Source organism: Falco cherrug, chromosome 5 (assembly GCF_023634085.1).
Source record: "Falco cherrug isolate bFalChe1 chromosome 5, bFalChe1.pri, whole genome shotgun sequence".
NCBI lineage: Eukaryota > Metazoa > Chordata > Aves > Falconiformes > Falconidae > Falco > Falco cherrug.
In genome coordinates this window covers 68,358,412-68,384,989 of record NC_073701.1, presented here as the reverse complement: position 1 = coordinate 68,384,989, position 26,578 = coordinate 68,358,412, and the positions used below count along the sequence as shown (strand labels likewise).

Genomic DNA, 26,578 nt, shown 5'->3' with positions numbered 1-26,578 from the left:
TATTCTGTAGAAAAGATGACTCCTAAAGCAAGCTAATTAGGATTTTGTGGTAAAAGTCTAAGGAAGTGTAAAGCTGATCTTACCAATGACTCTTACTAGTAGAATTAAGGCCTGTTGATCTTCCAGATAATTATTGGTCTTAAATCTTCACTGCTGACGATATATTATGTAGTAAGATGTCAAACAGGCCATATGTCTCCTATTAAAGACAATATTGCTTTGTCCTGGTGTGGAAGAAAGTCATAGCTAAGAATGGATTTTGAAAGTTATTTAGGGAAAATTAATTATTAGGCACTAAATTGTTCTGTGAGAGTGCCACAAACTTAGTGGCACTAAGTGACTTCAGAGAAACATTTGATGGTCACATTCTGGGTTTGTAGAACTACTGTCAGGTTTCGCAAATTATTTAAAGATTCTTTTATCAGGGCAATGTTTATTTCTGTTAATCATTCTTGGCAAGTCTTTCAAATTCAATATCCTTTATGTAATTTAAAATACTGATGTAAAACTAGCTTGGCTTTAGGGTTGGTCTGTTGATAAATAGATTATTTGAATTGGATTATTTTAATTGGTGCTTTGGAAGGAAGATCAGTATTATCTTGATCTATGTTTCTTTAATATAATCATTTTAAAATGTCAAATTCTTGTCTTATGCTGTTCTGGCCTTGTTAAAAGAATACCAAGTTTCGGTATTAAAAGACTTCTGATGCATTTTTAATCCTTTAATTTAGACAATTGTCTTTTAAAGCTTTAGGGCAAGATCACTTTTATTCATAAACATATAGAACTTAAGCTACACAGTGGCCGTTTCTTGGGGAGACTCCTTTCGTAGAGGGAGTTGAAACTGTGGGAGGATGTGACAGTGTAATTGTAGAATTACAATTAGAATGAGACTGTTAATTCACTATAACAGTGCTGTGCTTCCAAGAAGTTTAGAATTTTGATTTTGAACTGTTGAACAAGTAGCAGGGTAGTGTGGGTAGTAAAGGGAAGGAGAAGCTGAACTGTTTCAGTATCTTATTACAATCTTTATTACAATCTGATAATGTAAATGTTAGTCATGCTGAAATGCTTTTCTGAAATGGGCTTTTCCTGCTCCTTATGTTTTACTTGGTGACTTCTCTTTTTTTTCCCCCCTTCTCTCTCTTTTTGTTTTTTTTTTGGTCTGCTTTGCAAAAATTCTATTTCTTGCAATGCAGGTTGATGTTATCACCTTGAGGGGGGCAAGAGCAAGACTATTAACCAGGGGAGCATCTCCTAATTCTCCCCAGATTTTCTTTTGAAATGCATCTGCAGTATACGCTACATACAGAGAGGTTTTGGTACCAAGAAAAAAACCAAACACTAAACCCTTTTTCTGTTTTAACTTTTGGATATTTTAATGTTATTTGTGATATCTTTTTATTAAAGGAAAACCAGAAACCTAATCTTTAAATGTAATGCTTTACCTTTGTGATTCTTCATTTTAGACTAGGAAAACGAGTTAGCCTAAAGTGCTTTAGACTGCAGGTCTTGCTTTTTTCTTCTGAAATGTGTCAAGGTTTTTTGTTATTGTAGGCAGTGTATTGTTACGGTTTCTCTTTGTTGCCTGTCCATCTGACTTGATGCCGTAAATGGAAAAGGATTGAAATACACATGGTTGGTTAAAATAGTGATGATTTTAAACAGAGATTAAGATTAATACCATCCACTTAGAGTTAGAATACATACTTGGGATTGCTCAAAAAGATTATGAATTACAGTGATTTTGAGACGTGGGGAAGTGCCTATTGTCTCATCTGGGAAGAAACATTTTAATTATAACCTGTTATTTACAGTATAATGTACAACTTTTTATAACAGGAGGACAGAAAAATTATGTAGTTTTAGTGAGTTTTTAATTTTATTTGCAAGCCCTTCTGCCATTTTCTCTGGTATGCTTTACTTTGCCCCACTTCATTTTTCAGTTTATAGTAAAGCATGATAAATGTCATTAAGGCAGTAAAGATGTATTTTCTCCCGATGCATCTAGAAAAGGTGAAAAATTTGCAAAGGTGACATTAACGTATATGATGACACTGTTAGGTTTTGGAACTTTGTACTATAAGTGGTTTTTCCCCACAATTTATGTATGCATTTGTTAAGCATCTGTAGGTAAACTTGCTACTAATTGACAGAAATTTCCCATTTGGAAGGGAGCAGTCTCAGGGAATCAAAGGGGAGGCCATTTGTGTCATGGAAAAGGTTAAAAATGAAATGCCTTAGCATTGTTGTCAGATTAGTCTTCCTAGGAATAGAGCAGTCTAGGAGGCAAATCACATTATTTGTTGAGTTACTATGTTACACAAAGCTGCTCTTCCTTATTGAATTAGCAGCTGAAACGCAAGGTTAAGGAGCTGTTTAAGTATATTTACAACCACTGTCTTGTAAAAGAAACTTTAAATTACTCAATCTTATTGGAAAGTCCACCGCATGAAGAATTGTACTTCTTTACTAATGATCAAAAAAGGTTTAAACCCTTTTCATTAGTTTACTGGACTGCATGAATGTATATAGTAACATTTGCGTATAGTGATAGAACAGTACTTACACCTTAGTTTTGTTTATCTGTTTGATGCTGTAAATTATTGTTTAGCCAACCTCTATTAAATAATAGTCTAAAATGGTGCAGTTTCTTTTTCTGTTGAACCACTTTAGAGTGATTTAGAATATATGGGATCGTATGTTGTACATAAAAATGCAGTGCAACTTACAGAATTACACACATATATACATAAATACACATATGTGTATAAAAATATTTTATAATGGAATTAAGCTCATTGTCATCTTTAACTGTAAAAATCAGCGGCTTAGAACAGCTACTTTAGTTCTTGTACAGAATTTTTAGATACAAGAAACTTTTAAAACCCACAAAATAAATCTTAAAGTACATATTCAAGATGAAATATGGAGAGAAGATTGTATTCAGTGAGGAAAATTAGGACAAACCTGACAGTTAAGCACAGTAATTAGTGTTGATGTAGTAACCTTTTACTTGTCTAATTTTTTTTCCCCAAAGTCATACATTGTGGTCGACTGCAAGAAAAACTACCTATTCTGCTTGGGTAAACAACAATGGAGCATGTAATAAGGAAAATGTCATTGCCTAAACCATTGAAAAGCAATGTGAAACCATCAGTATAAACTTTCTGGAGTTGCATACTGATGTAGAAAATAGATTGCCACTCTTATGATAATTCATTATGCTTGTGTCAAGACATCAATATTTCAGTTACTTTAGTTAAATAAAATCATGTTTTGAATGGAATTGCTAATAATCTTATTAATCATTTATCTAAATCATAACAATTAGATTTCAAGTTAAACTTTAAATACTGTCCTGAAACTTTTTTCACCATAGGTGAACCATTATTAAAATGGGGATTGTGAAGAAAAATGATCCTGGAAATAGCAACCCAGAACTACATACATGCATTGTCCTTTCTTCTCTCTACCCAAGCTTTTAACTTACTTTTCTGTGATCTTTCATGTTTCCTTTGTCCCAAACGTAGATGTAAAAGCCTTTGACTTGAAAATGTAATATATCAATGTCTTTAGTTGAACATTTGCATTTATTTCCAGGAACAAATGATGAGAAAAAAACAAGCAATGCATCTTGATGCACGCTATGTTACAATGGTAGAAAATGCATATTACTACTGTAATCCCCCTCCAGCTGAAAAAACTGTGAAGAAAAAACGTCCTCCTTTGCAGGAATATATTCGTAAGCTTCTTTACAAGGATCTCTCCAAAGTCACCACAGAGAAGGCAAGTCCTTTTGAAATCTTTAATACAGGTTTTACTGGAAGTGATATAGTACCTACAGGGTTTGGGGAGGGTTATAATTTTTTTAATTGCAAGCAAGAGAGATCAAGTAGGAATAAAAAAATTTTAAGATAGCTTAATTTATTTTATTGGAATGCATAGAAGTTCCATTCATGGACCTGTGTTCTCCACAGCGTTAAGTGCTGCACAAATATAGAATGAAATGAGAATCTTTGTGCTAAGTACCTTGTGTTCAGAGTAAGAGATAAAAGGCTACAGTTAAATACAGACTGTAAGAGCAAGGAAATTACAGAACAGATTTGGACAGCTTCATTAGTAGCTAGAGAACAGAAGTTGGGTTACATGTATGGAGTTTTCCATAGCTACTGCAGATCTGGAGGATGCTTGAAAAAGAGAATGAGATTGCTTGCAGGTGCCTACAGAGATTTCATCCCAGCTGAGAGATGTGGGGATGACAGTGAGTAACCTGTTACTTTGCCTGCTAAAATGTTGTTTGTCTTAAAATTTGGTTTAGGTCCTGAGACAGATGCGCAAGCTGCCTTGGCAGGATGCGGAAGTAAAAGACTATGTTATATGCTGTATGATCAACATCTGGAATGTGAAATATAATAGTATTCACTGTGTAGCCAACCTCTTAGCAGGGTTGGTCTTATACCAGGAAGATGTTGGAATTCATGTTGTGGATGGAGTACTAGAGGATATTCGACTAGGAATGGAGGTAAACAACTGACATTCTTACTAAACTATATTCATCTACTTATGTTGAAAGGAAAATAGTAAAATAATCTTGCTTAAAGAAAGGTGTCCTTGAATTCTGGGTTGTTGTTTGATGACTTTTTTACCTCAGTTATTTGCTTTGTGTGGGTTTATTTAAATTAAAAAAAAACAACACCCCCAAAAAAACCCCAGCAAACTGCAGACATTACTAGGATAGTTGCTGTGCTCCCCTTGTAGTAATGGCATACAATTTGTTCTTTCACAGTGTAGTCAGATTCATGCACCTTAACTTTGGAGACTAGTCCATATTTTGATAGGTGAATTTACAGGAATTATCTGGGCAAGATAGAGTGTGTGCTAAATGTATGTGAACTTTATAATAACTATTAGTTGACCAGCTTTCATAACTACTTTTTAATGTTTGATTTTGTTAGTGTATGTAGCCAGAAGTAACCATCTGTAATTATAACAAATGCATCAATTTTTGTATACTACTTTTTTCTTTAAAAAAAAAAAAAGCAAACCAAAACCCCACCAAACAACAAACCTTTTACAAAGATTCTGTTGTGTCTGCATGATAAAGTGATTTTTTTGTTTTCTTTTTTGATAAAGGTTAACCAGCCAAAGTTTAACCAACGGCGGATCAGCAGTGCCAAGTTTTTGGGGGAGCTTTACAATTATCGAATGGTGGAATCAGCTGTAATATTTCGAACTCTGTATTCTTTCACATCATTTGGTGTGAACCCTGATGGTAGTCCTAGTCCACTGGATCCTCCAGAGCATCTTTTCAGAATCAGACTAGTTTGTACTATCCTCGATACCTGTGGGCAGTATTTTGACAGAGGATCCAGCAAACGTAAACTTGATTGCTTCCTTGTATATTTTCAGGTATGCTAAACTAAATTCTATGTAGTTCTGTAGATTTCTCTAACAAGCCGAACATGAGTCACTCTGTTACTTACATTGTTTTCTAGCACTATAGTTCTTAGAATCCTGTCTGTCTGATAGCAGTTTTATTTTAAAGTGATTTATATGTAGATGTTACTGTTCCAGCAAAGTTGCAGGACACTGGGGTAGCGGTAGATTCACTGAAGGGTTTGGGTTCCCCCCCTTCAGGGGATCTCAGCAAATGGGAAAATGGGCTGACAGAAACCTTGTGAATTCCAGCCAAGGTAAGTATCAGGTCTTCTATTTGGGATGGAATAGCTCCATGCAGCAATACTGCCTGGTACTGACTACTTAGCAGCTTTGCAGGAAAAGGTCTGGGACTCCTGTACTGTATGAACATGACATAAAGTTTTTCACCATTAGGGTGATGAAGGCCAACAGCATACTGTGTTGTGTTGGCAGGGGTGTAGCCAGAGGTTTGAATGATTTTTTTTCTTTTTTCACTTTCCTTCTTGGCACTTGTGAGACCACATCTGGAGCACTGTTTCCAGGTCAGGGCTTCCTGGCAGATGAGAGGAGAGACATCAGCAAACTAAGCTGGGTCCGGTGGAGGCTCACCAAAATGATCAGGAGGCTGTCAGTGCTCACATTGTGGGTTTACTCAGCTTGGAGAAGAGAATGCTCATTAAGTTGCTGTCCTCAGCTAATAGTGTTTGTAGAGGAGGAGTCAGAACTTCTCAGGTGTGCACAGTGAAAGGATGAGAAGTAATGGTCACAAGGTGCAGCAAGGAAAGTTCTGATTCAATAGATGTAATGGGGGGGGGAAGGATTTCGTAAGGGGGGGGGGAGGATTTCATGATGGGGGTGTTTAAACACTGGAATGTGTTCCTCAGAAAGTGGGGAATTCCAGCCCATGGAGTTCATGCTAAAAATCTTTGGCTTTTAATTTCTTTGTCTTTCTGCTTCTCTCTTCAAATTGTACTAAAACAAGGATATTTTTAAAAAATAGGTGATAACGACTTATTTCAGACCTCCAGAATGGATATCCTTCATCTGTATACAAGATGTAAAATGATGTTTTGAAGTACAGCATGGTCTTGTTTTTAAACCCAGAATAAACTTGTCAGTGAAAAAGTCATTGTATTTTTGTTACACCTTACGGTTTCAGACAAGCGTTCCTTTTGACCGTGTCACCTTTTAAATAAAAAAATCTGTTGCTTGTATGTTGTTTTCAGATGTGATTTTTGCAACACCTTTGTTCTTGGATTCCACTGTTAGGTTCACTTAGGATCAGCATTTATTTCTTACACTTTTATTTTAAAGGGTATGTGCTAATTTATTATGAAGCAAACTGTATCAGTCACTTCATGCTAGCTGCAGTCTTAAAAATTTTGTGATGTTTCCCCCCTTTTCCTCATAATATGCCTTTGGGGGAATTAATTTTCTTGAAAATATACAGAAGAAGGAGTTGAAAGCTGGCTGGTCAAGCGCTCATCTCTCATAGAAAGAATCTACCCTTAGAAGGTGCTTTCTTTTCAGTGCCTTTTTGCTCAGTCTTCATACTTCTGGCAAGTGTTATGATAAAAGGATCATGTTCTTAATGTTTGTGATACCCAGTGTTACCAAACAGTGTTTAGTGATATCAAAATATCTGACAGTTGTATGAAATAGGAGAGCAGTGATGTGAAATCTTTTGCGTTTTTTACTGTACAAATATAGGTAAGCATTAATAACTTGTATAGTTTATAAATGCCATTGTGCATATAATTTATTTTAATATTTTGTGTTCTAGCGGTATGTTTGGTGGAAGAAAAGTCTGGATGTTTGGACAAAAGACCACCCATTTCCTATAGACATAGACTATATGATCAGTGATACTCTGGAACTGCTGAGACCAAAGATAAAGCTCTGCAATTCTCTGGAAGAAGCTATCAGACAGGTGCAAGACTTGGAACGAGAATTCTTAATAAAATTAGGTAAGAAAGTGTACAAGTGAAATGAGTTGGTTTTGATAATTCCTGTATTTCTTTAAATGGTCTTTTGTATGGTGGTAATGATGGGTAACTTGTTATTTGCATGGTACAATCTTTTTAGTCTCATGATAGGAATATTTGTGTAACTTCTTTGCATTTCTCTCATCACCATGGAGATCATATAGACTCTCCATAACTCTAAAGTGATGAATTATTTTTTTTAAAAAAAGTCAATACCAATACTGTTAATATAGTAGTATTTGGAGTGGGAGAGTGTGTCTGTTTGTAGATACATTATATTAGTATATGCAGTAGTATGGTGCAAATGATGAGGAAGAAAACTGAATATCATCAGAAAACTTTAGAAAGCATGCTCTACTACGAAAAGCAAGTAGTATCTGTGCACTCAGTTCCTGCAGCCTGTTGGTTGGTAAGCACTGATGAAAACCAGCTTGGTCATTTTGGTAGATTGGTTGCTTGCAACTCTGTGTTCCTTCCCCAGTTCTGGATTTCACCAAAGTTAATGTGTCAAAGTAAGCATTAGTTTAAGACTACAAAAATCTGGGAACAGATTTTGCTTTTAAAACACAATCAGGTACCTTGAGCATTACACTTCCTTTGGAATAATTTTGAATGGACTTTACATTTCAGTAGAGGCCAGAGGGCGATTTCCTTTTCATGAATTAGAGCTTTGGTTAGATTATTAAAGGTTTTTTTTTCTTCTTAATATTTACCTTTTGGCAAGGTTCCATGCTAGTTTGTAGTTCTTGCTAAGATTACAGTAATATGTATTTATAAATCTTGCTGTGTTAAAAATCAGTAATTCCTGGAGAAAAAGGTTGGGTTTGCAGTACAGCTCAGTTGACAAAATACTGGTGTGTATCTTAAACTATCATTGTCATATTAACTTTTAGAACTTTTTACAAATCAGTTCTTTCTAATTATTGAATAGTACTGTGCTCATTTCTCATTAAATGGAGTTGTTTTCTAATCTTCTATTTTTATTTGAAGACAAGATTGTTCATTAAAAGCTTTCATATGTAAATTTTACACTATTTAAGTGTTAATTAGAGCCTTAATAGCACTTCATCTAGTTAGACAAATAGAATTTTTAAGAATAATCCTTTAATCCAGTTGGATAAGTATGTGTAAGAGCCAGGTAAAACATTGCAAATTCTGTTTTACGTGGAATTTGTTTTTTAATATGCTGTTTGTTTAATTGACATGCCTTAAAATTACCTATGTAGTAATGTAGATAAAAATTTCCTTATGGTATGATCTAAATACCAGCTTTTATGCTTTCCAAATGATAACCAAGAAGCAATTTACAAGTAGTGACATAAAATGTAATATTCTTTTGAAAGACACTTGGCACTTCTCTCCTACAAATGCCTTGAAAAGGTTATGATGATAGGTGCAAGCACGTCTGAAGGAAATGAGGTTTTTAATACTTGAGCAAAAGCTCTAATAAATCTGCAGTTCTTGATTCAGTTTGTCCCCACGGTTTCCCAGCCCATGGACAGTAACACCAAGAAGGTACTGTGCAAAAGACCATGGTGTGCTTTGCTCTTTGTCAGTCCTAAGTGTAATTCTATGCAGAACAGTGGGTGGCTTGTTGCCTGCAGAGTGTGCGTTTGGGACTGACTGTTGTTTCCTGTGCTGCTCTGGTGGGTTTCTACCAGTAAGAATATAGGGTCATTCAAAAGGAACTTGTGCATAATTGTGGAGCAGCACGTGCTTTGAAGAGCCCAGTATTAATAAAGGGGGGGGGGGGGGGGGCGGCGGTGCAGAAGAATGCTTTGAAATGTCTGGAATATGAAGGAGGAAGCATATGTGTGTGTTTACACAGAACTGAAATCCTCAGTAACTACCATAAAACCGTATCTACTATTAATTCTATTTCTGAGTTTTGTTTAATTTGAGCATTGCTCTGAAAATTCACCTCCTTCTAAAGCTGATCTTTGTGATGTTAGTCAAATTTTTGTCAGAGATCTGGCTGTGTGTGTCTGCATATTGGATCTCTTAAAGACAGCTGGAAGAGAAATAAAAAAAAACCCAACAAAAAACCAATGAGATATGCCCTCAGAATCTAGACTTCTGCTCGGGAATTGTGTACTCCTGCATTTGTTCTTTGCATATGGAGAGAACAAACGAGGAGTGGCATGAATACAGAACTGATGTGTTCATTTGCTCTCCAAAAGACTTTACGCTAATGGCCATCCCCAGGTGTGGTCAGTATGATGTCAAAACATGAATGACGAACTGCATAGTGACTTGTATTGACTCCTTAGTAAAATCTTTCAAAAATTGCTTGCTTAGTTCTGCTGTGTTGCAGAAGACTGGTATCAGCGTTGCTTTGTGCTAGCTCAAACCATGATCCTCTGGAGGCTTAAGTGGCTTTGTAAATCAATGAAACCAAATTAATAGAATGTATGAGAACAACAGTGTATGTGCTGGAAGCTTGTTCTGTTTTGCATTGGATGACTAATTTTTTGCAGTGACCGTTCTTGAAAAACAGATTGATTCCCCCCCCCCCCCCCCCCCCCCCCCCCCGAATCAGAACCATGCTCAATTCTTAATACTTTCTCTGAAAACGATTCTGATTGAAGTCTATTTCTAAGACTAAATTGGACACTGAAAGAAGCTAAAACTTACTGTTCACTGCTGTGGGAATGGTATAGATAAGGGTATTACACTGAAGGATACCTTATTAAAAGAAAGCAGAGGTTTAGGGAGCTACATTTGGTAACGTGCACACAGAGTAAACCAAAACGTCTTGAGAGACAGCAAGCAGGACAGTAAGGAAAACTAGAAGATGAAGTAAAACAGTGAAAGAACTATCAGTCCTGTCTGCAAGTAGGGTGAGCATACTAGATAATACTTTTGGAAGAGACTGGTTTCTTAAAGACTTTATATATATACATCCTCGTAGGTTCAAGTGCAGCCTCAGAGCATGAAAAGAGGGTCAGAAAGTTTTATTACAGTCTGAGAATATAGTTGTTTCGAAACCTGTAAATTGGCAGTAGTGTGAAGTACTGTAACTAAGACTGCAGGGTCTTGATGTGTTCTGTGGTTCTGCTGGCTTTGTAGAGCATCTATAACAGTGCTTATGTTTCACTAAGGTTGCACATTTAGTTTGTGGATATTTTGAAGCAGTTTGCACAGTGCAGCATCTTGATTCTGTTTTATGGGAGACTTTAAACATTCTTCATAACGTTTTCCTCCTTTTCTGGCAGGGAAATTATTACCCTTTGTGAGTAAGGTAGCTATATAGAAAATGTTTCATTCAAAAGTCAAGTATTACAACCCATTGGAAGTTTTAATGTTCAGTAACAATGGACTTTTGCAGTGATCTTCCACATATAACTTGAGCGGTTATATGTGTTCTACTTCTTTCTCTTTTTCCACATTTCAGGAATTGTAAATGACAAAGATTCCAAAGATTCCATTACAGAAGGAGAGAACCTGGAAGAAGATGAAGAGGAGGAAGAAGGTGGAGCAGAGACAGAGGAACAATCTGGAAATGAAAGTGAAGTAAATGAGCCAGAAGAAGAGGTGAACTTAATAATTTACTTGCCTTGCATAAAAAGAATGAGTAATCGGTATTTTGATTACTCATTATTTTCTGAAGCCCTTCTATCTCATGGAGTTAGCAGGTGAAATGTGGGTGTGCACAACTCATTCAGTACTCCGAGGCTATTTCCATCCCAGTTTTGTATATATGGAAAACTGAATACAGTGTCTGAGGCTTATTCTAGAGAATTTATGGCAGCAATGTGAACCTGATAACTTTGTTCAGGGTATGTGCTGCTTCTCAACAAAAAGATGCCTTTACTTTTTGGCATGAAAACACTTTCAGATAATTATCTTTATCTGTTGTAGAAGCAAAAGCATTGACTAGATGTCTGAGCAGTTGTGTAGGAAAAATAACAGGTGTTCAGAGTATGCCTGTATAATGTGAATAAATAAGAGTTATGGAGCATAACAACCTTCCTTGTTTACTCTGCCAATCATATTTTGAATCAGAAATGGTGGAGCCAATAAAAAAGATGTGTACATAGAAATTCTAACTTGTCACTATGACACAGCAGTTTACGTGGTAATGGTAGTGTTACAAGAAAATGAGTTCATCAAGGTAACAGGAAATACTTTTCTCCTTATGCTTGGGTTTGTTGGTCTACTAGTAAGCTTTCTTCCAATCCATGCTTCTCAGTGTTAAAGTTCCTGAAGTTTGGCTGGGTTTGTGCCTTTACCCACAAATTAATAGTATCGTTAGAATCAGAAGTGGTTGTGGGGTGGGGAAAGGACCGCTGGAGATCTTCTTGTCCAGCCTCCCTTGCTCAAAGCAGGGTCACCTACAGCAGGTTGCCTGAGGCAGTGTCCAATCAAGTTTCTAGTATCTCCAAGAATGGAGGCTGTACAACTTTTCTGGGTAATCTGGTCCAGTGTTTAGGCACCGTCACAGTAAAGAAGGCTGGTTTTCTTACATCTAAATGGAAATTTTCAACTTGTGTCTGAGTCGGGGCCCAACTGCTTCTGGGTCTGTCACAGGGCACCACTGAGAAAAGTCCAGCTCCCTCTTCTTTGTTCCCTCCCTTGAGGTATTACACACATTGAGAAGATCTCACCCCACTCAGAGCCTTCTCCTCCCCAGGCTAAACACCACCACCTGTCTCAGCCTTTCCTCCTATGACAGGTGCTCCAGTCCCTTAATCATCTTTACAGCCTATTGCTGCATTCACTCCATGTGTCCATATCTGTTGTGTATTGGGGAACCCAGAGCTGGGCACAGCACTTCAGATGTGTCTTGCCAGTGCTGAGCAGGCAGGAAGGGCTGCCTCATTTGACATGTCAAGAACATGTTTTCCTAATGCAGCCCAGGATGCTGTCAGCTGCCTTTGCTGCAAGGGTGCATTGCTGGTTCTTGGTCAGTTTGGTGTCCTCCGGGACCCCAGGTCCTTCTCTGCAGAGCTGCTTTCCAGCCTGTACTGGTGGAACAGGGTTCTTGCTCCTCAGATGCTGGACTTTGCATTTCCCTTCATTGAACTTCATGAGTTCCTGCCAGTCCATTCCTCCAGTTTGTCGAGTTCTCTCTGAGTGGCAGCACAACCATCTCGTGTATCAGCCATTGCTCCCAGTTTTCTGCTGTATGTTTGTGTGGAAATGTCAGATAAAGCTGAGTGAGTCCAGACCGAAACATTAAATGCAAAACATAACACATTTACTGAGGCTGAACTGAACTAAACAGGTTTGGCTGGGGAGCGGGTAGGAAAGGTACAGAAAAGGTGAATGAAGAATCAGATGCAAGTGGCCTTTTTTGTTTTAAAATAGTCAGAAGTTATTCATTGAATATTTCAGGAGGGCTCTGACAATGAGGAAGAAGAAGGTGAAGAAGAGGAGGAAGAAAACACAGATTATCTTACAGACTCCAATAAGGAAAATGAAACTGATGAGGAGAATACAGTATGTATTGTAGCTTAAGATAAGTGAATGGAATTTTGCATCTTTGGTTTTCTTTACTGAATGTTTTTTCCCATGCTGCTCCTAACATGTCTGGGAAAATACGGCAAGAACACTCCTTGCTATTCTTTCAAATACATTTTAGAGTTATTTTTATATTTGCAAACTTTCATGATTACCTTCTGAAAATATTGACGCTGTCAACTTTACTACAACATGTTTTCACAGGACTGTGTGCTTTCACAGGTGGTAGCTAGTCTGGAAAAGATTGCATAAATGATAGTTTTGCAATCTAGCAATGGTAGCAAAGTGGTATTATACAACAAGGTAAAGTAGTTACGCTCCACTAGATTTCAAAACTAAAAAGGAGACAAACTACAAAGTGCAGAATTGCTAAAATACAAATTTGGGATTGGTAGATTGTAACACCTGTAGCAAAAGAACCCATCCGGTTGAGCCTGAACTGCAGTTACATAGTAAGGAAAGTAATGAACATTACCAGTACCCTAACACATTGTTCTAGAAACAATGTTATGCTTTCCAAATACTGAAGAGTAGTAGTTGTCTTGAAAAGACCATCTAACTTTATGGACTTACTGGAAAAATTAGTTAAATTAGGTGTGGTAAGGATAGAGACTTTTCTTTGTATTTTTGCCGTATCTAGAATGTGTACATACATATCTGTGCACATACACTAGTATGTCAGAATGTTATGACTGGCCAGCCTTCATAATAATTGATGCAATAAGGGTCAGGAAATATTTCTTCAAGAAAATAATTCAGGCTGAAAGCTTTTTTTCTTTAACAATCCAATTGTTTAAAGCTTTTGATTATGTATGATACATAATAAGCACTAAGGATATTGTTCCACTTATTTCTAGACTGCATATTTGTATTTCTGAAACTAACGTAGTAGAATGTTTATTCCCACTGCAATAGGAAGTAATGATTAAAGGAGGAGGACTTAAGCATGTCCCTTGTGCAGAAGATGAGGACTTCATTCAGGCATTGGATAAAATGATGCTGGAAAATCTTCAGGTATAGATATTTATTTTCTTGAATTAATATAATTTGCTGTACAGCTAACTATATTCGATTGTTTTAATTTAAAAAATTTTTAAATTAAACTTCTAAATATAATTATACTATAAATATATATATAAATATTAATTATTATTTTTTAAAATAAGCTATTGAAATGCTTAGCTTCCTATAGTAAAGAACATGATTTTTTTTTTTTCTTAACTGTGGCCTCTTCTCTGTAGTTGACACATTTGGATAAGTAGTTTTTAGTAAAATAGATGTTGTGTTGTTTGCCTAGTGAATATATGACATGCTGACATATATAACAGCTACATCAGATACTATACGATGCTTCTGACTTGATCCTAAAGCATCCATGCCTAGGTTTTAATATGTTTAAAATGTAGCTGCATTTATGTTTACGTAACCTTTAAGTTCTTTTTTTTTGTTCCAGTCACATCTAATCAATAGTGTTGAGTATAGCAAACCCTGTATGAGGAATACATTACTAAGAGCCTACAAGAAATCTTGAATGTAGAATATCCTTTCTCAAGTCTGTCTAATCAAGTCTCTAGATTTCTTTCTTTAGAAGGTTGTTATTCAGAATAACTTTAAAATTTGAAGTATTCTGTCCCTTTAACTGTCTTCTTCACAAGCAAGGAAACTAAAGGGAAATGTAATAAAGCCTAATACATTTATTTCTATGTTGTTCCATTTTCCTGGGAGATTAAACCTTTTCTCAGTCATGAAAATATGCATGTTGCCAGACTTAACTGACATTTTTAGTATCTGATCATTTATATAATTTACCACTTTTTTTTTTTTTATAGCAACGGAGTGGTGAATCTGTTAAAGTACATCAGTTGGATGTTGCTATTCCTCTACATCTCAAAAGTCAACTGAAGAAGGGTCCTCCGCTTGGTGGTGGGGAAGGAGAGTCAGAGTCTGGAGACACAATGCCATTTGTCATGTTAACAAGAAAAGGCAACAAACAGCAGGTAGGAGTTTACATAAGGCCGAGATATTGTTTAAATAACTAAAATCCTTTCACTTAAAGTCACACTGTGACTTTTGAGTCACACAGGTGTTTTCATTCCTCACCCTTTTCTCAGAATGGGGTACAGATAACTTACTTTTGCTAAACAGAAAATACCATATGTAGTTTCTTGGAGTTCTTGGCTGTTAATAGAAATCACGTGGAAAAACTCTGTGGTTAAATTATACCATTGCTAGTTACATTTGGTGATTACACCAGTAGGACAGTAGTATGTCTTAAATGTATTTGAAGTACAGTTGTGGAAGATGAATGGATGCGATTGATGGACTGCCACTGAATGTTGAAAGGAGTAGCAAAAAATAAAAAGGAATATTCCAGAATCTTAAGATTCTACAGATTCTTCTGAAAACACTTTCGGCTTCAAGTCGAGATATATGTCATTTGCTAAATTCCATTTCCTGAGTAACTCCCATTTGGCTGAATTTGTTCACCTTGCCAAAAAAGTCATTATCTCTGAAGACATTTATAGGGGACTATTCCAGAACACACTGAGTGACTCTGTTGGAGAAACTTAAATGGAAATAATGTAGATAAACCAAACAAATGCCTTGCTTCATGCAGCCAAGCTATATATCTGTCTTGGCTCGTTTCTTCAGTATGTTTGAATTTTCTTAGGTCAGCAAATGCATAGTATACAAATAAATACCTGACATGTTCCACATGCATTTCTCATCATGGTTTAAGTCTTCGAAAGAACCTTTTCATTTTTGTTGTGTAAATTGATGGTGAAAATGAACGCGTTTATATGGAAAGGAAACCCAAGGCACTGTTTCATTCCATGCATCTGTACCATTTAAGTGTTTAGATCCCTGTAATTACTCTGGACATTTGTTAACTGAATTGTGACAGTAGTGTAACAGTTGAGGTATATAAACCCAAAGTAGAGTCTTTCTTCTCATTCATATGAAAGACATTTCAAAAATTAATGTAGAAAGTGATGCCTCTTATAAAACACTTCAACTACTGAGTGTGCGCTGTGCTAACTGCTTTCAAAGTGGAAGTGGCGATACCTATTTGAGTGGGCACATACGTGCTTGCACTTAGTAGTGGTGATTAACTGATTTCCTTACTATGTTTCTTTGGTTATTCTGTTTTCCTGGAACTTGAGTGTAGTATATCAATTTGTTGTGGTTTAACCCCAGCTGACAACTAAGCCCTTCACGGCTGCTCGCTCACTCCCTTCACAGTGCGATGGGGGGAGAATCAGAAGAGTAGAAGTGAGAAAGCTTGCGGGTTGAGGTAAAGTCAGCAAAAGCCACGTCTTTAAGCAAAGCAAGGAATTCATTCACCACTTCCCATGGGCAGACAGGTGTTCAGCCATCTCCAGGAAAGCAGGGCTTCACCACATGTGATGGTTACCGGGGAAGACAAGCGCCATCACTCCGAATGTCTTCCCCTTTCTAATTCTTCCTCCAGCTTTATATGCTGAGCATGATGTCATATGGTATGGAATATCCCTTTGGTCAGTTGGGGCCAGCTGTCCTGGCTGTGTCCCCTCCCAAGTCCTTGTGCCCCCCAGCCGACTTGCTGGTGGGGTGGGATGAGGAGCAGAAAAGGCCTTGATGCTGTGTAAGCGCTGCCCAGCAATAAGGAAAACACCACTGTGTTATCAGCGCGGTTTCCAACACAAATGTGAAACACAACCACATGCCAGCTCCTATGAAGAAAATTAACTCTACCCCAGCCCAAACCAGACTGAAAGTTCTACAGAGATTTTGAGTGGGGAGTTTTAACTGTTGTCATCGGGCTGAGGAGGGATTTAAGAGAAGTCTATTAAAAAAAAAAAAAGGGTGTTTAGCTTTTTCAGGATAATTTACTGGGAGTATCTGTAGTTACCAAGAATTTTAAGATCTTCGTACTCTGTGAGGGGAAAATATTGCCAACGTGTGGCTTAAGAAGAAAGCAGGACTTGTTCAGGAGTTTTCCCTGCTCCTCCCCCAGTATTTGGTTTTGGGAGTAGGCTCTTCCTGCCAAAACTTCTCTCAGTGTTTCTAGAAATGTAGAAAACAGTTGCTTTGTAGACTACTGCAGTTCTTGAGTCAGTGAAAGCCTTCTTTGTCTATAGTTCTGTATTCAGAAAAATAAGTCTTAGCAGTCAGTTTTAACAGAAAAATAAGCAGGAAAGAAGAAGAGGTGGAGTTGAAAAGAAAATAATTATTCCTTCTTACGGAACTTTATTTTAAATCTGCATGAACAGAATGTGCAGAGTTTTGAAGTGATGGATGCCTGCTTTAGTGTTAAGTTATAGCTGTAAACTTTCAGCTTTTTAAAAACAGTCAAAAGGAGTTTGCAGACAACCTTGGAAGGCTGTGAGTAGCTTCTCATCTGCACTGCCACTGGAATGATAAGCATCACTGCTTCACTACGACATCAACCTAATCACTTGCTATCTTAGCAGTTGGTTTGGTCTCTGTGTGCTTTGTCAACAGTGCTGCTGAAACTAGAAATTCACACAGTAAGAGAGTACTTGCTGATGAAAATGGTATGTGCTGTGCTTCCTTCTGGAGGCTAATATTTGGTAGTTGAGGTCCAGTCACTAAGTACTCAGCTCATGTGCCAGTGTTCAGCCAGATTTTGGTGGGGCATTGACAGCTAGTTTTTTCAAGCAACACAAGAACAACTGAAAGCAGCATACAACCCAAATTAATAGTCATTACGGGCTGATAGTGACAAGGACACAATATTTTTATCCTTTGTCACACTGTGATTTACTAAAACATGCAATAGCAAGGATATTGGGTAGACCAGTGTCTTGCAGTAGATGGGTGGGTTTTTCAGCTGTCAACTGAGCAAGGAAGTTGTATAACAAAACTTAGAAAACCAATAGCAGAGAACTGAACATTGTTACTGGAAATGAGACAGTGGCATCATGATTTATCTGCAAGCCATGAGAGGACAAGGGGAAATAAAGAAATATTGCTATCATAAAGGATCGGAGCTGAGGTCTATCTAATACCATTAGATGTTTTTGAAACTGTCCAAGAAGTTTTGTGCCAGGTAGGTGTGAGCTAAGGTGAGATTTAGACAGTAAAAAGCAAGTCACGTAATGTCCAGAAACTTGGTTAACACCTAAGACAAAAGATATCCTTTTGTTTGAAAGATTTCTGTAAAAGAGTGGCAATATCCATTACCTTCTCCTACGTGAAGTTCTTTATCTCAGTAATGTTTTTATGAAATCTGTAACCTAGTCTTCTGAATGATAATTTTTCTTCTTCAGATTGCCATCTTCAAAGCGAAGTCCTTATGTTCAGTCCTCATCGCACAGATTTTATAAGAGGTTTTTAATATACCTCTTCATTATTTGCAAATCAAAAATATTTTGTTTGCTCACTAATCATCATATCCTTTAGCAATCGTCATCAGTAGTTTGATTTCAGATGGCAACTGTCTGAATGCCTTGGGACAGTGACTCAGTGATACTTTGTTAATTACCAGTCTGTTGTTTTTTCTTTCTTTAATATGCACCCTTAGTTCTCTTTTTTATACTTGAAGCATTCTGTCTGAAAACACTTACCAGTCCCATTAAGCTGATAAATCCATAGTACTGATAAAACATAAAGGACATATTAAAATGGATGAGGAGCTTAGTGGTGAAGCTAAGGAATTATTTTTATCATGAAATGCTTGTAATGGGTTAGATATTTATGTAGTTTGTGTGAAGTATTTGACAGTATCTGGGAACATGCATAGTATTCTCAGTAATAAGTACTGTTTTCTGTTGGAATTTGAAGAATTTTCAGTTTTGTTCTTCCCTGCACACCTTAATAACAACCTTGTATTAATTTCTAGTATAATATGCTATTACCCTCCCCCGGCCCCTAAAAAAAAAAAAATCTTCTGCCTGATCTGTCTCATCTAAATAAATGTAGTTTATAGGGTTTCACTGTACCCAGGTTTTTGTCAAGTCTTTGCAAGGGTCTGTCTTAACTGTTTCAAACGCAGTTTATTTTCAAATGCTGCATCTGAGTACTTGGTGTCTTCTCACACATCATTCATCTGCTGCTAGTGGGGCACTAACTATCTAATAGATACCTTGAGATTTCTCTAGTAATGATTGCATTAAATACTAACCATACATAGTGAGGATTTTGCTTTTACTATATACCTTCCAACAGAGGTTTTGATAATGTATCTTTCTGTCTCTAGCTTTTGACAGTGTAGCAGAAAAGAACACTTAGAAGTTTGCTCTGCTTCTGTTTCTGTGGAAATAGATTACAAGAACAAGCAGCAGGATTCAGACTAGTACCAGTTTGTGGAATATTGAGAGTGATTATCCTTAAATGCATTACCCTACATATAGCACGAAAATATTTCTTTCTAATGGACATGCAGTTGAAGGAGGAAGTGAAATTTTTCTAAATATGTTCACAAACTTTAGCATTAAGACGTTTCTGAAAACTATTATTTCAGTTGCAGTTAAGATTAAGAATCACTTTTCTGTTCTGGAGCTTCTGTGGAAATAAAAACTTGGATTATCTGAGGCTAGGGAAAAAGAAAGCATCTTCTCTATGCCTCTCTGAAAAGCTCAGCTGTATTTTTCAGAGAGAGGGTACTTCCGTAGGAGTGGTACTAAGCTTACCTTTACCATAGCTTATAGCAAATCAGATAATCGGTTGAATGTGTAGTGTGAGTGTTTGCATGTGGGGGAGGAGGAAAAGACTAAATTTGGCACCACAGTTGTCTCCAGACTAGTAAGAAGCCCTGTGGAGCTCGAGTCATCCCTAAAAGGAAAAGTACCAGCCAAGGAATGAATACCAGAGGATATCTGAAATGCTTGGAACCTTTCTTCTCTGTTATCACAAGTGATAGTAGACATTCTGCTCAGGGGCTTCATCTCTTTAGAAAATAGAGACTGTTGGAGGGAGATGCAGCTTTCTGAGCCAGCCATGGTGCTTTTATCTCAAGACTAGTGTCATTCACTGTGAGGGCATTGGCTTGTATGAAAATAAGAAATAAAGCATACAGCTATGTGTTTCTGGAGAAAGTGGATCAGTTTTGTTCCCCTTAAATACTGTGTGTATAGTCTTTTGCCTTAGCGGCACGTCAGCATTTTTTATGTTCTCAGTGCTTTTAGGAGATCTGAGTGTCTTGTATTTTCTCATGGTTCCTTATGTGAAATAAGAGTTTAAAAAAACTCCACAAACAAAACCAAGAAACAATATACTTCTAGTAGTAGAAGTAGAAACTTCTGTAGGAAGTATCTCATCACAATGACGTAGAAATAACCATAACCCTTCTGCATTTTGGATTGTTTTGGGGTTGGGTTTTTTCTGTGATGAGCACTTACAAATGTATTTTCATTTGCAGTTTAAGATCCTAAATGTACCAATGTCTTCCCAACTTGCTGCAAATCATTGGAACCAACAGCAAGCTGAACAGGAAGAGAGAATGAGGATGAAAAAGCTCACTTTGGATATCAATGAACGGCAAGAACAAGAGGACTACCAGGGTATGAAAATCACCAAGTATTTAATTTTTATTTTTATTTTCAGAGGAACTTTCATGGATCTAGAGAAAATATTGTTTGTGATAACTAGCTAGCAGTTCAAGTTCTGAATATTGGTTTGCAATACTTCATGGAACACCTGTATTTTAGTTTGTCATTCATTATTTTACTCTTTGGTCTCTGTGCTTGAAGAAGTTTTTACAGCTTTTGCATGGAAGAGACTTTTCAGGTGGGCATCAGATCTCAGCATTTCCATTTATTTTGGGAAAGAGGAGTAACTGAGACTTTCCTTAAAAATAAGATAACACAATATTAATCTGTTGTTTGTGGCATTGTCTCCATTACTGCAAGGCAATTGAGTTGGATACAAGAGGAGTTGATTCTGTGCAACTTAAACTCTGCTTTTTAGATACTAATAGTTATTTTAGATATTCATAGTATTTAGAATCTTCATCAGTCTAGCTAAGACTTGCAAATACAAAAAGGTAGCCTTCACCTGAAAAATAAAAACTGTCACCTCAGCTTCGTATTGCTAAGGGTTCTAGAGTGCTACAAATATGGAGCATAAGAATATATTAACAGAAATAAAGTTTTGTACAAATTATATGATCTAATTTGTTTTTTAGAGGTATGTAAGGCAGGCATTTTGGTACTTGGACAGATTGAAGCAAACAGATAATACAACAGATCCGATAGCCCCTAAACTGATGCATTTGATCTGTTTGGTTGTTGGGTGGTTTGTTTTGTGGTTTGGTGTTTTCTTTTTTCAGGCTTAACTTTCCTTGGCTTACAAAGATAGTAGATAAAACCAGACCAATAAAGTTGATTGTAATCAGTTCTTGCGTTAGTGTTTCCATTTAACATCTCCAAAGTACTTGCTCTGTTTTTTTGTAAAGATGTTGTAGTCTGGTGGTAATCACAGTATAAGTAGTTAATTAACAGGAAATCTCATTTGAGGTTATTTAGTGAAAGGTCATCATTCATCAAGAAATGGGAAACTCAAAGCAGCTCTAATTCTAAAACAGAGTGGAATCTAACACTTCTTTCAGAACTTTGATATTGCAAGTTTAGTTCTTGTACTCATAAAAGTGAGGTTTTTTCCAAAGTGAGTGTCTACAGAGCTCTGAAATGGTAACACAGTATATTCTTAGTATTAAACAACCTAATCAACTTATTTTCTGAGACACTCCCCTCTTATAATAGCCCACCTGTGAAAAAAAAGGAAGAGAAACAGTAGACTCTAGAATTAGACATTTAGGTGCTTTTCTCAGGCTTTTTGTGGGTTTTTCCTCGTTAATGATATTTCTGATATTTTTACTGGTCAGGTCATTTGGGGGTTTATGCCTTGGCATATGACTTTGTTAGTATCTTTATAAATGTCTGTTTAATCTAAGACTTTATTGTGAGCAATTGTGCTTTTTATCCAAAAAAGGATCACATTGATTATGTCCAAGAGAAATGAATCAGACAACTGCTACTAATTGATAACCAGTAATTGGTAATTGTTTTCTACTTTCTCATAGATTTTCTAGGTGTCCTGTATAAAGCATTAATACAGGGGTAAATCAATGTGGAAGAAAGAGCTTTTTCCATAACTGGCGTCCATTTTTAAAATGGGTATTGATTTTTTTTATTAACCTGGATAATATACACAGTAAAACCAAACTAAAAGGGACCTTTTGATCAGGTTAAACAGGCCATATTCATTTCTCTTTGGAACTATATTTTATTTAGATATTGTGCATTTAATTGTTACTTTTGAAGTGTCAGCTTGCCTGTAACCAGTTGGTACATACCCATTGAAAGAAAAAGTTGGTTTTAAATTTCTGTTCCAAGCTTTGAAGTTGCCAGTGGAGGAAGAAGTCTCAGTTTCTGGAAAAATGCCTCAGAGTTGTCCTAACATTTGCACTTTGTGGTTTTTTTTAATCTGCACAAGGTAGCTAATAGGTTAAAATTCACTAATGTACTTCAAAGTAGTATCAGATAATTATTTAATACTTCAGCAATATTTGTTAGTAATTTTAAAAATAACATTTTTCATTTAAAGAAATATTAGGAACTGGTGAGTCTCTAATTTAGGCTAGTATTTTTCTGTGTAGATAACTTTTTTCTTCACTAAAACCAAAGGTAGGTTGACATGCCTTCAGCCTAGCTAATACATTGTGCTCCCCTGCCATTTCTTCCTTCTGTTACCTTCTCCATTACGCAGTTTCTCAGTTACTGACTTTTCACAAACCCCAATATTTTCTTTCACCTACACTGGAAAACAGAAGAGACAGGCATGTGCGTACTTGCTCATTCATTCCTTGCTTCTACTGTCTAGCTGGCAGTGTACCATAATCTCTTCTTATTTTCTCCCTGAGTCTTGTCATTGCCAACAGAGATCTCTCCCGGCATACAGAATTGGTTTAAAGGATGTTATTTCATGATGTTTACAAAAATGGACTGTCAGTGTATTGAATGGCTTTCTTTGCCTTTTCCAGGTGTCAGTAGGGGAGTATGTGGAGCGTGAATACATGGTTTGTTAACTGTTGACAGCAATATTGTCTATTAAAATCATTCATGATTTCCCAGTTTCTTAAAGATTGGGTGGATAACTTACTGAAAGCCTCATGTGCATTTTGTAAATGGCAAAAGATTCTCGTTGAAGTCTCTAGTTTTGCCCTGTGCAAGTTATTGTGAGAGTAGCAGGAGTTTGTTTCTAGCAGATGATGGCTATGTGTCTCCAATGAGATTACCAGAGATTAGAGAACTAGACAGAGCAGACTTTCAAACATAATCTGTTTAAAAGCTTATTCGATTTTCCCCTTCATTTATTCCATCTGTCTGTTTGCTGAGTAATGCAGATTCTTGCACAGGTGGACTGTCAGAAATACTTTCCATTAGATGCACTAACATATGGGCAGAGCTTATGTGGAGGTTCCTATGATGTATTCATAATTATATTTGATACTTAACCAGTAACTTAGCCTGGTAAAGAGCAATTTTGTATCATTAAAAAAATGACATTTTAGAAATTTTTAGCAAATGCCAAAGTACAATACTTACCTAGCCTAAACTGCCTAAAATTTAGATGTCCAGGTCTAAACAGGGTAGTGTAGGCTTCTTTCTACACTCACCTATTTTTTTCTCACTGATCATAAAGTGAAAAACTCCATCCATGGGACAGCTGGTGTAATGTAGGTCAGCTGAGTCACCCTCTTCAGGTTCCTGTCTTCTCTGTAAAAGGATCCTATTATGGCCAGCTTAGACTTCTCAGTGCCTAATTTTAGGACAGGTTTCTTGCTGAGTCTTTAATTGGCAGTAGCATTGTCTGGTTGTTACTATTTCAGGGTAGTTTCATGTTGTGGCTTCTCATATGGTTGTGAAGCTTTGTCCCTGATCACTGATAAAAGAAGTGGTGGCTGATAAGTTTACAAAGAAAAGGTCACAGGCCTTTTTTGTGAGCACCTATGATGGAAAGCATTGCTGGCAGTTGCTTCTGTAAGAACATCTGGAAATGCAAATTCTTATTACAGGGTAGCTTGGATTTGTCGAAGCTGTCTATGCAATTTAGTAACTTTTTACAAATTAGCTGTTGTGGAACAAATTGAGTGTTAACCCTGAAGTATTGCCAATTGTAAATAAGATGTCTTTTTTACTACATGGTGGTGAAATATCCTTGTGTAAATTCCTCTTTAAAATGATGCATAGAAAATGTGTTTAACTTTCTTCTGTGTAAAATTACAGAGATGCTGCAGTCTCTGGCACAGCGTCCAGCTCCAGCAAATACTAATCGTGAACGGCGGCCTCGTTACCAGCATCCGAAGGGAGCACCTAATGCAGATCTAATCTTTAAAACTGGTGGGAGGTAGGACAATCTTCTTTTAAATGTGGTAATTCCGGTTCTAGGCAAGTAATTACCTTCATAATTGAAATAGATAATGATCTGTGTACTTGCAAGTGCATTTGTTAGTAGTTTCCATTCTAAAGCACTCTGTTAAAATACTGAGCAGTGTTTTGTGCTTCTAACACGGTGTCTATTAACACCTCCTTGACACAGGTTTGGAAGCCAGAGGATTATTTTTCAGTTGTGAAATGACTGGGAGAATCTGAGCCTCTTTTTTATAGAGGAAAGGATGCAAGTCTGCTTTCTCAGTGAGAGGGGAGAGGATATTATTGAATGTCTAGAGAAATTCTCATTGTGCTTTTTCAGTTTGGTGAGTGTGAATTTGAGAGCTATACCTCTGTATTTGAAGCCATGAATGGAAAGTAAATATAGTAAAGGTGGGGAAGGAGGAGGAGAACCATTGATATATGGTGTGTGAGAGCATACCAAAACCAGTATTAACATGAAAAGAATCATTCCAGATTGCCTAATAGTAATTCTGAGACTTTAATGTATCTCAGTGTGTCCTTTCTCACTCAAATTAAGCTTGCAAATAAACTATTAAATTAACCCTGCAGCACAAATTTGAATAGACAGTTTCAGGTGAAACACAGACTGCTTTCATGTTTCTGTTTTCTTTGCAAGTTAATTTTGGCCGTGGACACATAGGAGCAACAACTGGGAAGGGAGAGTTTACCTACTAATGGGTCTGTCTTTGTAAACTACCAATAAGTTAACGTAATATACTAAACCTCTGTTACAGTACCATTACCAAATTCTTTCTGGTACTTTTTTATAGTTACAAAATAACTCTGATGATCACTCACTCTAATGAGACCCTATACAGATACTGCTTGAACAAAACAATCCCTCTGTTTTTTGAAAACAGGCTGCAGTTTAAAATAATATTTTTTTAAAATTAACCAAATATAACTCAATAAAATGATCAGTGCTGTCCTTTTAGCTTTTTCATAGCACTGTGGCCTAATACTGTCACAGGAATAGAAACTATTCAGTTACACTGAATTGCCATATCGGCAGGTGTTTCATAAATAACTGTGCAGCCTTCTCTTCTTTGGGTCATCTTTCCCAAATGCCTTGCAACCTGTATGGGGAGCACACTGCAATTCTTTAAAAACAGCAGCCAGACCTGCAGGTGCAATATTTGCAGGGTTTTTTTAAATGAGTTCTTTTGAAAGCTTTTTGTTTTCAAATGTTTTAGGGAAAATACAGTTTAGGACTTCACTGTAAACTAGGTCAGACATTGTCCAGCAAACAGTTTAAGTAGTGTTTGCTTGTTCAAATAGCTGTGCCGTGTACTTACAATTCTGATGTAGTTTTATATTATGTAATTTACTCTTTGTTCCTTTTAATCTGTAAGCTCCTTAGAGCAGGGACCAGGAAATTTGTTTTAGCAGGCATATTTTATTTGTTGTGTCATGCAGTGCTCAGGCTTGTGGTCATGCATCAGTTGAGCCATCTTAGCCTGTAGTAAGGGAATTTTGCTTTTCTTAACCCCAACTGAAAGATATTTAAGCAGAGATTTTCTTACCAGAGACTGTGGGTCCACCAGTGGCTTACCGCTTCAGGTATAGATTGTCTGTCACCTACGTTTTTAGAGCTTCTGATTTATAGGGAATATTAAAGATTGTCTTCTGACTTTGAAGGGTGGACTGCAGTCTCTGCCCAGACTCCCGTCATGCTTTAGTTAAGAAGTTACCCCATGGACTTAGAGGACACCAGTGTTTCCGATTTGCTGAGAGATCTGAGCTATTAATTTTAGTATCTGTTTAGAGAAGTTTTCACTTTCCTACGGGATGCTGTTATCACTTGTGATGAGTGAGCTGTGTTGCATTGTTTCTTCATATATACGGAAAACTGATAAATTATTTTCTTACAATAGTAACTCGAATTTATTGGAAATAATAATGTATGTTACTTTCTTTAAGGTATGCAACTTTTTATTTTAAATTTTCTGAGGTTAGGGATAATCTGAGCAAATAAATCTCCTTGTTGATTCCACTGTAATGTACAATATGATGGGTTCTGATAGCTGAAGTTGAGATGAGGACTTTCTTGCATTTTAAGTACTGTTGAGTAGAGAAATGTAAAGGTAAAAACACCAAATCCTTTTGTGCTGCTGACATGTCCTAAGCACCATGTTTCAAACATCTTTTAGCAAGTAAAATCCAAATAGACCTATCGTAATGTATGATTCAGAGATTCATGAGGGCAGCACTGGTTGTTCTCTTGTATGTTTTTGGCCTTGAACAGCTGGATCTGGCTTTGCAGTTAGCCCTGCTGTCTGCACAGGATTTGGACTAGATGACCTCCAGAGG

At 36.8% G+C, this 26,578-nt stretch overlaps 1 protein-coding gene across 1 annotated transcript in view; it reads left to right on the top strand.

Moving 5' to 3' along the window:
* Nucleotides 1–26,578, top strand: part of UPF2 (UPF2 regulator of nonsense mediated mRNA decay) — a 68,091-nt gene that overhangs the window by 34,875 nt on the left and 6,638 nt on the right. The window contains exons 12-21 of the mRNA XM_055710666.1: nucleotides 3,604–3,789; nucleotides 4,322–4,525; nucleotides 5,137–5,412; nucleotides 7,205–7,388; nucleotides 10,801–10,940; nucleotides 12,744–12,848; nucleotides 13,785–13,883; nucleotides 14,699–14,866; nucleotides 20,233–20,374; nucleotides 24,101–24,221. Of these exons, the coding sequence (XP_055566641.1) occupies nucleotides 3,604–3,789; nucleotides 4,322–4,525; nucleotides 5,137–5,412; nucleotides 7,205–7,388; nucleotides 10,801–10,940; nucleotides 12,744–12,848; nucleotides 13,785–13,883; nucleotides 14,699–14,866; nucleotides 20,233–20,374; nucleotides 24,101–24,221 (1,625 nt within the window). The remainder of the gene's footprint in view (nucleotides 1–3,603; nucleotides 3,790–4,321; nucleotides 4,526–5,136; nucleotides 5,413–7,204; nucleotides 7,389–10,800; nucleotides 10,941–12,743; nucleotides 12,849–13,784; nucleotides 13,884–14,698; nucleotides 14,867–20,232; nucleotides 20,375–24,100; nucleotides 24,222–26,578) is intronic.